Source organism: Rhincodon typus, chromosome 5, assembly GCF_021869965.1.
Source record: "Rhincodon typus isolate 14 chromosome 5, sRhiTyp1.1, whole genome shotgun sequence".
Taxonomy (NCBI): Eukaryota; Metazoa; Chordata; class Chondrichthyes; order Orectolobiformes; family Rhincodontidae; genus Rhincodon; species Rhincodon typus.
Window position 1 is genome coordinate 105,928,813 of NC_063336.1, and position 16,834 is coordinate 105,945,646.

The 16,834-nt window shown below is 40.5% G+C and overlaps 1 protein-coding gene across 3 annotated transcripts in view; it reads left to right on the forward strand.

Annotated features, from left to right (window-relative positions):
* lpin1a (lipin 1a) overlaps nucleotides 1-16,834 on the forward strand; it is a 137,125-nt gene that overhangs the window by 28,333 nt on the left and 91,958 nt on the right. Inside the window, exons 1-3 of one of the 3 annotated variants that reach the window (XM_048597292.1) lie at nucleotides 600-1,246; nucleotides 7,693-7,893; nucleotides 11,973-12,068. In XM_048597292.1, coding sequence (XP_048453249.1) covers nucleotides 7,702-7,893; nucleotides 11,973-12,068 — 288 coding nt within the window. In that variant the 5' untranslated portion in view covers nucleotides 600-1,246; nucleotides 7,693-7,701. Of the gene's footprint in view, nucleotides 1-599; nucleotides 1,247-7,692; nucleotides 7,894-11,972; nucleotides 12,069-16,834 lie in introns of those variants that run through there. The other 2 variants (XM_048597294.1, XM_048597291.1) reach the window with 2 other exon arrangements.

A 16,834-nucleotide genomic window follows, 5' to 3' on the forward strand; every position in this document is an offset into this window, starting at 1 on the left:
CCCCCCCCCCCCCCCCCCGTGGTATCTAGCAGGACCTATTTACTCACTCCTTTCTCTACGTCATCGCCTTAACTACTGTCCTTTGCTAGCTCCTATCAGTTGTTGCTGAAACATCAGCTTTCCTGCTGCTTGGCCTGCTGTGTTCATTCAGCTGTACACCTTGTTATCTCAGATTCTCCAGCATCGGCAGTTACTACTACCTATTTGATCTGCCATCTTTTGTTCCCCATTTTTACTTCCTCTGCTTCTGACTGTGCAAATGACCTGCACTTCTCACTAAGTTTTTTTTTAACAATCAGTTGAAATCCCCTGCAAGCTTCCTGGTATTCTGTTTTCTCCTCTTCAATCCTTTGTCTGAAATCTAAACTGCTCCCCATCATCAAGTCTGCCCTTTTTCCTGGCCAAATATGTATAGGCCCTTCTTTTGGAGCAAAAATAGGAACAGTTATCGCACTGTTCCATAAAACTTTCAAATCAATATTGCACACCGGGCAATAACATGTTAAACACGTTTCTCCCTAGCCCACTCAGCTGATCCAATTTAAAGCCAAACAATTGGCTGGCAAACCAATTGGGAGCTTCCTTGAAATGACTAGTAACGTCGCCTGTATGCAAACAAAACCGACCCAAGATTGCAAGAGCGGTGTTTTGGTGTGTCAGATCTTGTTCCATTGGTGGAGTCGATCACCTCAGGCCGTCTCTATCGCCTGATTCATCAAGTGAGCAGGCTGCAATGCTAGTGGCTGTAAAACCGAGCAGGAACATTGCAGAGGGTGTGGGTGGGTGTGTGTTTGGCTGCCTGTGTAGGAGGGAGGGGGACGAATTACCAACAAAATACAAAAACCCGGCCAACACTTCCTGCCAATAAGTCCCTTTGCAGCACTCCCCGCCCCCCCCCCAACTCGTTGCTGCTTTAAACCAAATAGCTCAATGTCCCCAGCACCGCTACAAATGGCTAAAGGAGCACCTCTTTAATTTTGTGCTGCCTTCAAACAGTGTGTGTGTCGTTCTGAAGCAGGTCTCCCCGACCCCTCGGCTGCGACCACACGGTTTTTTTAAATTATTGTGACCAGTCAAGGGTTTAGACTTCCTCGGAAGAGGGTTCTTGTTCTGTGCTGAAGTCAGCAGCAGCTCCAAACCGCTGTGTAAAGTCCTACTATCTCAGAAGAACATGTCCAGTCTCCAGCGCCACATCAGATTGAATAGACTGTCCTGTTTATGCTGATAAACCGACAGCCTTCAAGAGGTAAGACCTGATCGAACACCTTTTTTTTTGCTGTTCAACGGATTTGGACGAAGAAAGATTTTTGTTTTGATTCAAGCGATTTTTAAAGAGCCTTAATGCGTTAAGGTTGTAGTTCGGAGCTGGGTTATGTTATTTACAGGCCCGGAGCACTGCAGATACAGTCTGTGCCTATCGATGTAATTTCACTTGTTAAGGTGACTGATTTGTAACACGGCTTACTCGGCGAGTTTTAAAAGAAATGCTTTTTTTTTGGGGGGGGGGGTGGAAATGGAATTGAAATTTCTGGCTTTTCAGTGTTTAACCTGTTTGTTTGGGGGAGCGAAGCAAGATTTTGTGTTTGTGTAATTTGAATTTTTAAGCTTACTAATTGTAAACACTCGGTAGCTTTTTTTCGCCTCGGGGGCTGAGCCCTGATTTTACTTTGTCTTGACCTCTCTTTTTCCTCACCCCCCACCATCCCCAATCTTCTGGGGGCCTTTATAGAGACTAAAAGGCACGTTCGATGTTTCCAAGCCTTGGGTAACGTGGCTTGAAAAGCAGTTCTAGCAATTGCAATGCAAAAAGATTTCGTTATTTTTCTCCTGTCCTGGCATATCGAAACGAATATATGTTTAACCCTTTTGGTACTGTCTTCTCCGGAACGCTTTTAAATGTTCCGCCTTTCTGCATTATTTTAGTTTTCTTTTTAAGAAAACACAATGGATTCTGCTTTTGCCAATAGTTTAGTTTTGAAGTCAATCAAACATAATGGACCTTTTTTCTAAATTCCATGCTGCAGCAGAGTGACTTCACGAAATTTGTTTTACGTGATAATCTAGGTGAGAACAGAAATTCTGGAAGGATTTATAAAGGGCTGAATGCACATCCCGTCATTCCCTGCTATAGCACTTGCCATAAACCAGGGTTGTAGCAAAATTTTAATTGCCAGTCAGAGAAGCAATGTAGGTCAGCGATACTGACTTCCATGACACTAAACTACTGTAGCAAAGTGATAATGTAACAAGACAAAAATAAGATGCTGGGACTCACGAAATCTGAGACAAAATCTGGAAAGGCTGGAAATGACTTTTTTTTAAAAAAAATTAAATTTTAGTTGAACTTATTTTAATCAAGGGTTCTAATTGTCAGCATTATTTTCAATAAATACAGCACCGCTGCTGAGCCAATGGGCGGGTATCCAGTGGGACTGGAATTGGTATCTTGTATACAGTTCTCTTTAGTGCCTTCTGGATAGACAGTCCTAGGGAACAGTAACAAAATCACGTCATTTTGACCAATCCTTTTGACTACTTTCTTATCCTGAAGATTTGAATATGCATTAGTTTTATTTTAAATCAATTATGGTGCAGATGAGTTTTTTGTTTACTTCAATAGCAACCTTTTGTCAAATATAACAGCATTGTGCTATTTTTAGGTTGGTTATGGTCCAATCAGACTAGTCAATTCAGACTCAAACTTTGAGTGTCATGCAGGATTCTGCCTACTGTTGCCACCATTAATATTGTTTCTTTAGTGTCACTTTTTATTTGCAATTATTGGCATAAACTTCCAATTTTTTTTTTGTCTTCTCTTCCTGGTGAGATGTTTACTTACCTATTGTTAGCTCATAACCCATGACTCCTGCAACTCAAGGTCTGGAGGTACTAGAAATTGTTTAGATGTGACCTTGGATGTGAACATCGTTCTCAGTCAGTAGTTTGCTCAGTGCCATATTGAGATTCCAATTTTCTTCAGTGGAAGACTATTAACCACATTATGTCCATAAAACAGGACCGACCATAAAATGCCTGACTGCTGCCGAACGAGCACCCTTCCTGTTATCTGGAATTCATGATGTGGTGGTGCCAGTCTTGGACTGGGTGGACAAAGTCAGAAGTCCCATGAAGCCAGGTTAGAGTCCAACAGGCTTAGTTGAAATCACAAACTTTTGGAGCGATGCTCATTTGTCACTTTGCTCCTTCGTCAGGTGAAGTGACAAATGAGCATCGCTCCAAAAGTTTGTGATTTCAGATAAACCTATTGGACTCTAAAAGGGTCTAGGCCCGAAACGTCAGCCTCTCTGCTCCTATGATGCTGCTTGGCCTGCTGTGTTCATCCAGCCCTGCACCTTGTTGTCTTGGACTCTAACCTGGTGTTGTTTTCTGATGTATCTGGAGTAGTAAAAGTCTACCTGACCTTGAAGATATCCTAATCTTAGGATTTGGAAAAAAAACTGTCATATAATTCTGAAATTTGTGTAATTTCAAACTACTGAATTGAAATGGTTATGATCAGCCATAGAATTTGAAAAATGTTTTATATAGACAGACTGAGTTACAGTATAGAAATGTAAGCACTAATTGTGCCTAAACGCTGATCCCAAAAGTGGCCATTCCCAATTAGTGAACATTCCCTTCTAATCACTGGGGACTTTGAGTTGTTCAGTGATCCTGTTAGCCTCTGGCCTGCTCAGAGGTCAGCTGACAAGAATCTTGCAATGAGTAACTTACTCCACAATGCCCACCTCCCCCCCAAACAAAAAAAAACCATCTACAAGGCACCAGTCACGAGTGGATCGGGAAACTCCCCACTTGCCTGGATCAGTGTAGATGCCACCCAGCTAAAGCAGCTCACATGATTCGGCGCTCTGTCCACCACTGGGAACATGCACTTCATTCATAACCAGCACAGTGGGAATATACCATCTACAATTGACATCATCAAGATGCAGTAAAATAACTATAACAAGGGGAGGTGATGGCCAAGTGATATTTATCGCTGGACTGTTGATCCAGAGACCCAGATAACATTCTGGGGACCCAGGTTCAAATCCTGCCACAGCAATGGTGGAATTTGAATCCAATAAATACCTAGAATTAAGAATCTAATAATGACTGTGACTCCATTGTTGACAAAGACCCACCTGGTTCACTCATGTCCTTTAGGGAAGGAAACTGCTGTGGGTCTGGAGTCACATGTAGGCCAGACCAGGTAAGGATGGCCAAGTGGTTGACTCTGAACTGTCCTCTGCCCAATTAGGGTTTGGCAAGAAATGCTACCTAGCCAGTGGCACCCACCTCCTGTGAACAAATTAAAAAAGAGACTAACTTTTAGTAAGGTCCCTTCAACAGCATCTTTCAACTCCCTGCTTTAATTAATGAGGAGGCTAAGAGAGAAGCAGATGCATGGCAACTTGAGTTTCATTTCCTTAAGCCTCTCTTGCCTGTCTCCCTTCCTAACTAGGAACTGCATCACCATTCCTTCAGTGGCTGGACTGAAATTCTGTATCTCCCCTTCTAGCAACATTGTAGGTGTACCTATGCCCTAAGGACTGCAATTCCAGAAGACTGCTCGCTGTAACCATCTCCCAGGACAATTGGAGATGAACAGCAAATGTTGGCTTAACCAGCATCCCCCACATTCAATGCATGAATTTATTACAAAGGAAGTCCTTTCATTTCTGACAAAAAGTAACTTCAAAAATATTCTTGTTATAAAGCTGTGCTTTTGATTTGAAGAATATTACCCAGATTTCCAGTACAGTGCTATTGCCTCTAATTTGAAAATTACCTTTTTTGCGTTGTCTTTACAATGCAATTATCTACCAATGTTTTGGACAGCTGTTCTGATTCGTTATGAAAAGGTTGCTGAGATTTCAGTCTGTTTGATGGCGATAAATCTGGAGGTATGCAATTTAGTGTCCTAATAGAGAGCCCTTCAGTCAAAAACTGAGTTGTTATAGGGAGATGTTTTTTTTCGTGTGTGTGTACAACAGAGTCAAATGGAAAGGAAGTTTATCAAAATAAAACTTTTAAAACAAGAATACTAATTCAAAAGAACATGAAATCTACATTTAGTCTCAGACTTTTTTTTCTCAAGCTAACTTTCTGTTGTAACGTAGTACTTTTTTGTCCTGCAACAAGCATCTACAGGCTGGAAGATGTTAGAATTTGAGATTTTATCTTTTGTAGAACGAGCCCAAGATCATAAGCAGTTGTCAAAAGCATTCCATTAGTGAGAGGTAGTTGTAATCTGATATACAGATCTTTCAAAGAAGGTAAGAAAGTCAGTTGAAACATGATCAAATATCTGCATAGCAGAGCTTTTCAGAAAATAAGTGACGTCTTTGAATAGGCAAACAATAGTGAAAAAGTCTCACTTTGGGATATGAAGTTTTCAATCTGAGCAGGAAGGGAAAATAATAAAATGGAAGGCAGAGAAAAGCTGAATGAAGACAGTCAAAACAAAATTGGTTTGTCTGATAAAATGAGTTTGAAATGTCGTGTGGAGGCAACAGGGGTCTTATCCACAGGCTTGAAAACCTGCACTGCTCCTTTTCAAGAAGGCCTCGTGCACCTTGTGATGTTTAGGTATTTACCAGAGCAGTAAATGGGCTTTCCACTTTGTCCAGGATCAATGACTGGGAAGCCTTACTCTGAGCTTTTGGTCTCATCAGAGGCTAGTATCTGTTCTGTACACTGAAGTGTCATTGGAAGGATGTGGATGTTGCAGGTACAACATCCACCCACAGCCTCTGAGCACGACTACAGATGGAGGGAGAGGTAGAGGCACCATGGACGAGAGCAGTTTTTTTTTGTGGCTGACCCCACCCTAACACCATCCCACTGCTGGGCCCTTCTCATGGGTGGATTGAGGGACCTAATCTCTCTGCTTCCATCTCACCTGGAGGCCACAAACAACAAAAGCAAGGGTTTGCTTGTTGTACTCTGGCATTGCAAACCACATCGATTGTAGGATCATTCAGTGGATGAACACTTAAATGGGCATTATTGGCCACTTAAGGCTTGAGTGGGCCAGCAGGGTTGTCTACCAGCATTACTGCCCCAGACTTGATTTGAGGAAGGTGGTGGGATGGCCCCCACCAAACGTGACACGGAAGGTAGAAGATTTCACCCTGTAACCATGGTTTCCTCCATAGTTGCTGCCTAACCTCCAGAGTATTTCCAGCATTGTTTACACTGGTTTCCTTTGTCAAAACAAAATAAGAATGTTGCGGACAAGGTCCATATCGATCCAAGAGTTTTTTTTTAAAAACTTGCAAGGAGCCAATAGAATTGAATTAATGTCCCTTCTGTATTAGAAAGAGCAATTAACCTGCTGCGACACTCATTAGGAATGTTGGGAAGGATACCAACAAAAAGACCCCATTTTTGTTTTATTGCAATGTTTGTTGTATGTGGGTCAGAAAGGGTTAATACTGAAGGGGACCTTAAGCACCACCCCCCCACTACAATAATATCAGTCTTTTGGTAACTGAGGAGTAGTGATCTGGTCTCTCTTCTTGAATCTGGAATATCTTGCAACTTGGATCAACTTGTAACTAGCTGCAAACGTGCAATAAGCTAAACCCTTCGATATAAGGGAACCTCTTGTAGTTAGACTAAAAAATAGTTTTCCTCCATATTAGACCAAGCAGGCCCCCTTGATCCCTACACACTGGGGATGGTGGCAGCAAACCAACACCATTGAGGTACAGACTCTGTTTAGATACACAAACAATAGTGGCCTGTTGGGACTCTGAGAAGGGTGACTGAGACATTAGTAAAATAATCATTTGGCAATATTAATAGTAAACTACTGGGGAAATAAGATGCACCAAGGGTCCTGGATCACTGTCTGTAGCAAATTGAGGCGTTTGTTTGAAGGAAAAGGTTCAGTGGTTTAAATGCTCTTCCCCATTTTTTGTTACTTTCTTTTCTCTCTGCATCTGCCTCTGCATCTGTTAGAATATCAATTGGATTTTGTTATTGTGACAACTAGAACATAATTCGATCAATGCAGTGACAAAATCCAGAAATTGCCTATCTCCTCTGAAATAAATTTTGTGGTGTCCAGCATTTCCCATTTTAGTTTCTTGATTCATTTAGTTATAAGGGTTTAGAATTTGGTGAAGACTTATTACTAACAGGATGAAATTAGTTCTGTTTTTAGTTTTAACAATGTTTTTAAATGCTACAGCATTATCTAGGAAATTAATCAAACTGAAATAAATCATTTGCTGGTTTTTTTTAAATGTTCAATTCACATTTTTCTAAGTATTTCTGGTGTAGTCATTGTTTCCTTTTTAGGGAGAGGGAAGGTTTGGGGAAACGTCTTCCCTTGAATTATAGCAAGTTAAGATAATTATTTCTTTTCCTTTTATCCTTCATGCAAAAAAACACTTTTCACAAAATGATGTGAATTTTCCATGGAAAAGTACAAATCCCTAGAGGGGCTTAGCTGTCATGAATTTTAGAGTGAGATGCAAGCTCTTGAATATAATGGTTCTTCTTTTTAAAATCAAATATCAAAATCTCCATTGTTTAAAACTGTGAATTTGAATCTTGTTTGTTCTTTTCCTTTTTTTTGACCTTGGTTTTTCTCTAATCTCAATTTGTTTGATCTACTTGATTGAACTTTTTAATTAGCATGGAGAGAATTATAAACATTCCTTTTTTTTTAAAAAGACGCAGACCATGAATTACGTTGGGCAACTGGCTGGGCAGGTGTTTGTCACCGTGAAAGAGCTTTACAAGGGATTGAATCCTGCAACTCTATCGGGGTGTATTGATATCATTGTAGTCCAACAGCCAGATGGAAGTCTTCAGTGCTCTCCATTCCATGTTCGCTTTGGAAAACTCGGTGTGCTCCGCTCCAGAGAAAAAGTGGTAAGTAAGCTATAGCCTTTTGACTGATAAGGCCAAGCAATTCTATTGTACTTGGGGTTTCATCCTTGGTTTGCTGCATCTGTAAGTGTTGGGATATGGATGGCAAAATTAGATTATTGAATTGTCCTTTAGCTGTTGGAGTTTAGAGTCCAGACCAATTTGAATGATAGTCTGCATTTTTTCACTTTTGGCTTGAGGGCAAAAGAAATGAATTTGGGGGTGTCAAATCCATTCGCAAGCCTTAGCACAGCAAACCTGGCACAAAGTAGGTTGTCTGAGAGGTTGTAAAGATGGTTTTTTTTTATAGGCAGGGAAAGGCAGGGCTTTAATAAATTTGGGGTTGAGGTACATATTGGGCTGCTTTGATTAGTGATGTTAGAAGTCATTTTCTGACTTCACTCTTGTGTTAAGGTACCCAACCTGCTGGAGTATTAGATTCTAAACATGTGACTATTTACCTTGATGCATTGCACCAAGTCATGTGCAATGACCTGGATTTCTGATGGGGAAATGGATATTGAAAGTTGAAGTTTTCTGATGCTGTGATCCTATCTTTGTCTTGGAGAAACCCACCCGCCTTATTCTCCATCTTAGGCTGAGGCAGCCAGATGGAAAGGTTGTCACTTTTAATCCACCTGCACTTTATTGGGTAAATCAACCCAATTACATTAAAGGTTATTAGGCCTCTTGCCTACCCCCATTAATTCCATGTTCCTTAAGTCCCATGTCAACTCATCCAGTATTCCTGACTAATTTAATAACGCTGACAAGGCTTTGAAATACCCTTGCAATTTTAAAAATCATTTTCAAATGTTAAAGCTTTCAATCAAACAGGCAGTGGAAGTTCCATTTGAAGGAAACCTTTTTTACATCACTAATTACTTTTGTCAAAATAAGTGCTCAAGTATTGAAATATCACTTCAAAAAGAGATGGAGTTTGTACAAAGTATTAAATCTGTCAAAACTACCTGTCTCCTTTTTTCAACTGTGTAAACTGACGTGTTGAGCCGATTCATCATTCTTGAGGCTCAAACAATCATTTGTAATATCATCTGACAACAGATAGCTGCTTATTTGTCGAGCCTGTTACTTTGTTTAAATTTTGATAGAAACTGGAAGGCGGGGGGGAAGTGTGCAGATATCTTGGAATTGGATTCATCCTGTCCTTTGAAAGCTCTAAGGTTTTTCTCCAAAGTTTAATGTTTTGCAATTTGGTGAATAACTAGACAATCGCTTATTCATTATCATGAAACATTCACCACAATGAGGATTGAAATTAACTAAATGACAGCTGACGGACTTGTTTATTATTGATCACTAGATTCCTCCCAAGAAGTGTTTTTCTTTCATTTACCAGCATGTTGCTGGGTAAAGAAGGTTTGAGTTAAAAAGAAAGATGACTTTTCTCCTCTCTCTGGAGCACAAGAGGTTGCGAGGGGACCTGATAAACATTAAGAATAAGGGTATAGGTAGGGTTAATGGTAATTGTCCATGTGTGTCTGTCCCCCACGGATGGGGGATTTCACGAGTAGGGGGTGCGTCTTTAAGGTGAGAGAAGAGAGATTTAGAAACAACATAAGGGTAAATTTTCTTACTGTGTACAACATTGAAAAGACAGTCAGATAAACACACAAATAGGAAAGGTTTGCAGGGATATGGGCCAGGAGCAGGCGAGTGGGCCTAGGTTAGTTTGTAATTGTGTTCAGCATGGACTAGTTGGACCGAAGGGTCTGTTTCCGTGCTGTGAGACTCCATAATGCTTGTTTTGCACATCCTTTTTGTTGTTGTTTATGCCTCTATCATTTTAATACCAATAGTTATTGATTTTAATGACGACAGATTAGACAATGGCAACAGTTCTGAGGTGGATATAATCTTTGGTAAGGCAGAGGATGAAAGGCTATCAAAGCAGAAATGTAGACTTGAGGTTGGAATAAGATCAATCATGATTGTGATCAATGGCAAAGCAGTTTTGACTGATCTACTTTTTTGTTTAAAACAAGCATTTTTCTTTGAGGATAATGTCAGCAAGGTATCCAAATCCTCCACTCCTTTCACAATTTGGAGCTGTATTGGTTTCTCGTGTGAGCCAAGAGTTAAGTGAGTGGGTGAGATCTGTCTGAAGTCCCTGCTATTAATTCACTCTGCTATTTTGAGCCCTACAGGAACAGAGTTTCAGTAGGATTTTAGTTTAACACTGCTCTCTAAGAGATTTCCCAGAAGTGTTATGCACCAAAATTGAGCTTTTTAGCAGTCTGCATTTAGTTATTTACCAGTTAATGCTACAAGTTGTATTCGTGTAGAACAACTTGGGCCACTACAAAATAAACAAATCCAAACGTCTGTGTGTCTAAGGCAATTATATCACTTACCACCAGTTTTAAAATTCTTCAGAACTTAATAGATCGGATTCTCCTCAGTGTTGGATTGTTATGGTGGTCTAATTTTGTGAATGCCCAGAAATAAACTAGATAGTTTACCATGCAAAATCTTTTGACATTGAATACCATGAGGTGCTGAGTTGGAAGTGCCATACAGAGTACAACTTACTTTTAGCAAAAATATAAATCATCTATGTGCAGTGAGGCGTGCTGTTTAAGTTGTGGATCAGCTTGACTTGTCAATAAGCAGTGACATCCTGGACTTTCTGATTTTCTATTAACACTAATGCTGCACCTTGGGTTAATGTGTTGGTCAACAGACCACGTATGTAATAAAATTGAAGCGCTGCTCAAAATTTGCTATTTTAAGTTTTGAAGTATTTTCTGCCCCAAGAGAACACAACCTAATAAAGTGAACAAAAATATTTTACTTTTATGGCCATGCTTGGTGAAACCTGAAATAATTCCTCACTTGTTAATTTTACTGTGTATCAAGACCATTTATACTACTTGTTCAAGCAGTATGGGGAGTTTACAGATGAGATGGATCCAGGGGATATGTACGGAGTGCGATTTGGTCAGTAACAAGCAGCTGATTGGTCTATGGAGTAGTGACCAGTTGGTGGTGACCCAGGCCTTCTGCCTGCTATTGACTGATTTGCTCCCAAGTACCTGAGCTGCCTGTGTGTGAACAGTAAGTTCAAACTTTTTCAGATCTTGGGAAAGGGAGGTGCATTTTTGCTCTTAGTTTAAAACTGTTTTGAAGCCATTTGATTTTCCCTTGAATTGCTGTAAGCTGTGGCCTTTAATCAAAATGTCAGACTTGATAAATTTGTGAACCAGTTGCACTGTGCTTCCTCCAAGCAGGTGAAACTAGGTGGAGAAGAGAGATCAAAGAGCACCAAGTCCTGACTGACAAACAAACCCATTTGAATGGCTTGACAAGCCTTTCCCTCCACCCATAACATCAATGGTGGTTTTTCTGTCTCTACATGTGCACGTTGGGAGGCTTGACTTGGGTTGAGAGTTTTTTCTTAGCAATTAGTTGTTGTATGTCAACAGTACATAACTTTTTTTGCCTGTAGCTAAAATCACTTTATTTGTAATAAAAGTAATTTTTGCCAAGACCAGAAACCTGATCGATGCATTCTATTAACCTGGACCTAAAAGATAGGTAAATTGGGGGTAGCAAAAACAAATTCCGGGAAAAGCTCAGCAGGTTTGGCAGCATCTGTGGAGAGAAATCATCAGAGTTAACATTTTTTGGGTCCAGTGACCCTTCTACAGAACTACAGGATTTTGCATACTTTGATACAAACTTTAACACTTTTGTGATAACCCAAGGACTAGTGGGACTTGACTAGTGAGGTGTGATGTGTGCAATAATGGACATAGATTTTGATCCATCTTGTATACTTAACAATGAATTGGTTTAGAGTATAGCATTAATGCTATAATGGTCAAACCTTGGACCAATAAGTGAGATGTTTTTCTTTGCTTTTAGACCTTGTTGCTGTATTCCAAATTGTAGAGATAATGATCTACATTTCAGATCCTATTCATTAATGAGGTTATCTCCAGCACTTTTGAAGTGCAAAACCAGTTGTTCAGACCCACAGTACTAGCCATAGATGGCTAGTTTGTGAAGTAATGGCAATACAAATTTGTCAATATGGATTTGTCTTGTATGTTTTTTAGGTGGATATAGAAATCAATGGAGAACCTGTGCAATTACAGATGAAACTTGGAGACAATGGCGAAGCATTTTTTGTTCAAGAAACAACAGATAAAAAGGCAAGTTCAAATTTTAGCTTCTTAAATACAGATCCTAATTAGACTTTGACAATCAAGGCAAGCAGTAAATGATTGTTGCTGGAACTATTCAGCTTGCCCTTGTGTGGTATTGATTTTTTAAAATCCATAGCTGCACTTTAATAAACTAGAGAATACATCTGCACTATAGACCATATTTATTTTACCTAAATGCTGCTCATGCACTTTCCTCCAACTCACTCACTGGCTGAATTTCTAGGCTGCATTCGATATATTTCTAGGGAGGCTCTGCAAAATCCCTGTCTTTCCTATAAAGATGCTTTATGCATGCCCAGAGAGAGTTCGAGAAGCTGAATGACCACACTTTATCTCCTCTCACCCAGCACAACTCGTGAGACAAGGGGAGCTCAAAATGTTACAAATAGAAACCCCCAAGATCTAGCACTGAAAAAAGATTAGAGATGGGAATGGAGGGGATTCAAGGAGGGATTTGCAAGTGTTTGAATTGGATAAAGTCAGACGTGCATGTGTTTTGAGGCAGATTGGATTCTTTCTTTGTTTTAAACTTCCTTCTTTTGGGTTTAAAATTACTGCCAATGTCTCATGTTTATTTAATACTACATTCCTGAAATCAGTAATTATTCTGCCTTCGGATCCATCAACTATTAAGTAATATTGTCACGACAGAAGGCTGACTTACCCATGGAATTACCAACAACTAAGAAAATCCAGTCAGTCCCATTTTCCGTGCTCTTTAAGTCCCTATCCTATTTCTTTTTGAAATCATTCTCTGCACTTTCCCTGTAGCACCAACTTCCATTTGTGGCTAATTTCTGGTCACCCTCAACCAACGTCTGTCTCTTTCCCATGGTCATGTCCACTTAATCCTGTACCATTTTCTAATGGGAGCATCTTTTCTTCATCTACATAATGAAATTCTGACATTCTTGCATCCCTCCATATAACTTGTGCTCCAAGGAGAAGGACCCCAATCTCTCCAACCTTGCTTTGGAACTGCAACCCCTTAATTTGAGAACCACTCCGGAAAGTCGTCTTTTTTATACTTTTTTTTTTTTGGTGAAGATCTTCACATCCCTTCCCTTGGCTGGTTAACTAGAGCTGGATGCAGGGTGCCAGTTGTGACCAGATCTGTGACGGTTCAGTGTATTTCCTTGCTCATACACTCCATACATCTGGTTATGAAGTGCAAGATCCCATGTCGTTTACTCACCACAGCTGCTCCCTTGAAAGAGCTATACTTGTGGACCCCAGCTCCCTCTGTCCTTGTGCACTTCCTGCATTTGCTTCATTACATTCGGCTTGGCAGTAGATGTGGCTTGTTCCTCTTTTTGTATCAAGCATGTTAGCTTACCAGTCAAATTCTCAAACATCAGTCAACATTTAAGTTCATCATCCACCTTCCATAGTGACACACTACTTCTTATTTGTCTTCTGTACACCTGCGTGGTAAGGAAGGAAACACTTTTAGTTCTTCACTGATTTTACTTCCAAACCCATGCCCCCCCAAAAAATCTGTCTCTTCTATGGAAACCTCTAAGTTTTTATAGCTTGCCATTAAATCATAAAATACTATGGGGAAAGAAAAATCATTTTAATCTGTCAAGACTGCTGGCTATTTTTGAAGAGCAATTCCATTAGTCGCACTCGGTTTGGATTCTTGCATTTCTTTCTTTCTATCCCACCCTTTTGGAAGTTACAATTTAATTTTCCTCTACTTATCCTGCCCCCACCCCCACCGTAAATTCCAGATATTATTTGACTCACTGCTGAAGTTATTTCTCTTCTCATCACTTCTGTTTCTCTTGCCAATTTTCCTTTTTTAAAAAATCTATCAGCTTTGGTCACCAGTCCATCTGCCATTGGAAACGGTTTCTCTTGTTACTCTGTCTAAATTTTGACCAGCTCTATCAAACTTTTCCTCAAACTACAATGCTGGAAGGAGAACACCACCTCCAGCTTTTCCAGTCTTCATGTCACTAAAGTCTTTCATCCCTTATACCATTCCAGTTAATCTCCCCTGTTTTGACATCTCTACTGGAATGTGGGGGCTAACCAGTGTTTTATGAAGGTATAGCATATCCTTCCTGTTTATGAACTCCATACCTTTTGTTTGTTAAATCAAGGATACTGTTTGAATTTTTATCAGCCTTTTTGAACTGTTCTGTAGCTTTGTAAATATTTGTGCATATGCTCGTGTGTGCCTGCTCCCTTCTAAAATTGTACCATTTCTAGATAGTTTGTATCTTTTTGTCCACATTCTAACCAAAATGAGTTACTATTGCATCTGTATTTAATTTCATTGGCTGTGTGTGTGTGTGTGTGTGTGTGTGGCTGTCGATCCCAGTCTTTAAGAGTTGAATATAACTTTTACCCTTTGGCTTTGACAGGAAGTGGGTCAGCATGGTTAGGCTGGTGGATAAACTGCATGCATTATGATATGGCCGACTGATCTTTATAAATTTTGAGGGTATAGACCAGCTCGCGTGAATGACGCTGAGAAATTTGCCTCTTGTGACGACAATTTAGATAATTATGGGAGTCATGTAATGAGTTCCGGTAAAAGTGAGCAATAGTCATGAGGAAAGGACGCAGCTTTGTGGTGAGTAAGGTATGAAGAAGCAAATGAACAGGCTGAGTATCTCTGGCTAATGTACATTTCAAATTGTGTAATTAAACAAGTTTGGGATAGTCATGGATCACCTGCACCAATATTGAATCAAGTGTTCCCCAATCGCTGAGGAAGGAAAAACAGCAGATGCATTTTTTGAATTTCTTTTCTAACATTTATGAAGCTGTCGATCACTTAGCCTACAATTGACAAATAGTTGATTCTACTTCATTTGAGTTAGAGAAATGAGTCCACTTAATGCTGAAGTTGCAGTATATAAACTACAGACCTATTTATCTTAGACAAAAAGAGAAGGAAATGGCATTTGCTGCTTTTATTCAAAAAAATTGACCTTGTTTCCTTGCCTGAGGTGTCCCTTGTATCACGGAGACACAACTTCCTTGTTATTCAGTAATTTCAGATCTGAATCTTGCAGTTGCCCCTCAGTTAAATAATTTGAGGATACTGTGACTCTGGGAGCAACTTGGATAATTTAGAAAACTCCAAAATAGCAGCTTAAGTATGAAGTGAGTGTAAACATGGAAGAGTGACCAGAAGTGAAGGTTGCACACAAAGGTGAGAAAAATGTAGTAATGCAAAACGCTGCAATCCTTCAATTCCAGAGCTGGTTAACTGGCTGTGAGGACACTTTGAAACAGGGGAGTATCTTACTGCAGCTATAACTCCATGTTGGACTGTGATGAAGCTCGATAACAAGTAGTGCTGAGGGATACAACAAGGCTGTGGGGGTGGAAAATGGACCACAACTGTTGAGTTGGTAAGAGGGGCAAGTGAAGTTTAAGTTGGAATACCTACTTCCAGGGAGTAGAAAGTACAGTATGGAAGGCTTTCTTCAGCAATCATTCAGGATTAAGGATGGGTTTTCTGCCCATTCCAGAGTTGTGGGTCCTGAGGTGACCCTTGCCCACCTGGAGACAGCAGGCTGTCTGGGTTTTGGCACCTGTTTTGCTATCTGTACATGGCCTCCTCCAGCTGGATCTGTTGGAAACACAAATGTTGGTACCTTCTGCCAATGTTGGTTTAGTTTGGGCAATCCTGGGCAGGGGGTTTCCCACATGTTAGTGGGGATGTTGCATTGTCTTTTCTTCTAAATTGGGACTTTTTGTTTTGAGGACCTCCTTGGAACACTTGGTCTGCCCTCCATGCTCCTCATGATGAATGAGTAGAAGAGTCTGGTCAGGTGTGTTACCAGTGTGACCCACCCACTGCAGATGATTGACTGCAACCAGTGCCCTGGCACTAAGTGTTGTATTGTGTGAGGGCACTGACTGGCATGGCTATCCTGCCAGTCGATTTGCAGGATTCTGAAAGGCATTTCTAGTGATGCTTCCTTTAATCTGAAAAGTCTGCACTATTGTCCATGTCTCTAACATACACAGAAGGGTGGCTGATTCTGCCATCCTATTGACCATGAGCTTGGTACCAGATTTGACGACTTGCCATCAAATAATATTTCTCGGGCAGCCAAGCGCAGCCTCCAGTTTGCCAGGGAGAGGAGATTCCCAAGGTATGATTATTTATGTTGTCCAGTAGCTGACTGTGGAACTTCATCTTTTTTTAAATATCTGGATGTTTAGCCCTAATAGAATGCGTTCCCTGATTGGGAGCAAAAACAGAAATTGCTGGAAAAGCTCAGCAGATCTGGCAGCGTCTCTAGAGAGAAATCAGTTGATGTTTTATGTTGTGACCCTTCCTCAGAGCTGCTGGTAGCCAGGAAAATGTTGGTTTGTATGCAGAAGATAGTTTTGGGGAGGGAGGATAGGAGTAAATGATAGGTGGGGATAGGTAGAACCAAATGGAAGACCTCATAGAAGCATCCTTCCTCCAAACATGGGCACCTGCCTACTTGACTACATCATGATATGGACATCCTGGAGACCTCACCCTGGCTATGAAAGGAGCTGATCACTGCTGGACTGACCTGCCCAGGTTGATTATCTATCTCAAGTAGCCTGGCTTAAACATAAGTGGTAGTGAAACACCATGGGAAATTTGACAGACTCCAACTCTGAAGACCAGACTAATTCAGCGCCACACGTTAAAGCTGGGAATTCCTCGATGAACTGGAAACAGAATATCCCTAGTGCCCAGTCTTGCTGTCGATCCATTATCAACAGCACTTGTCAGGAGACTCTTG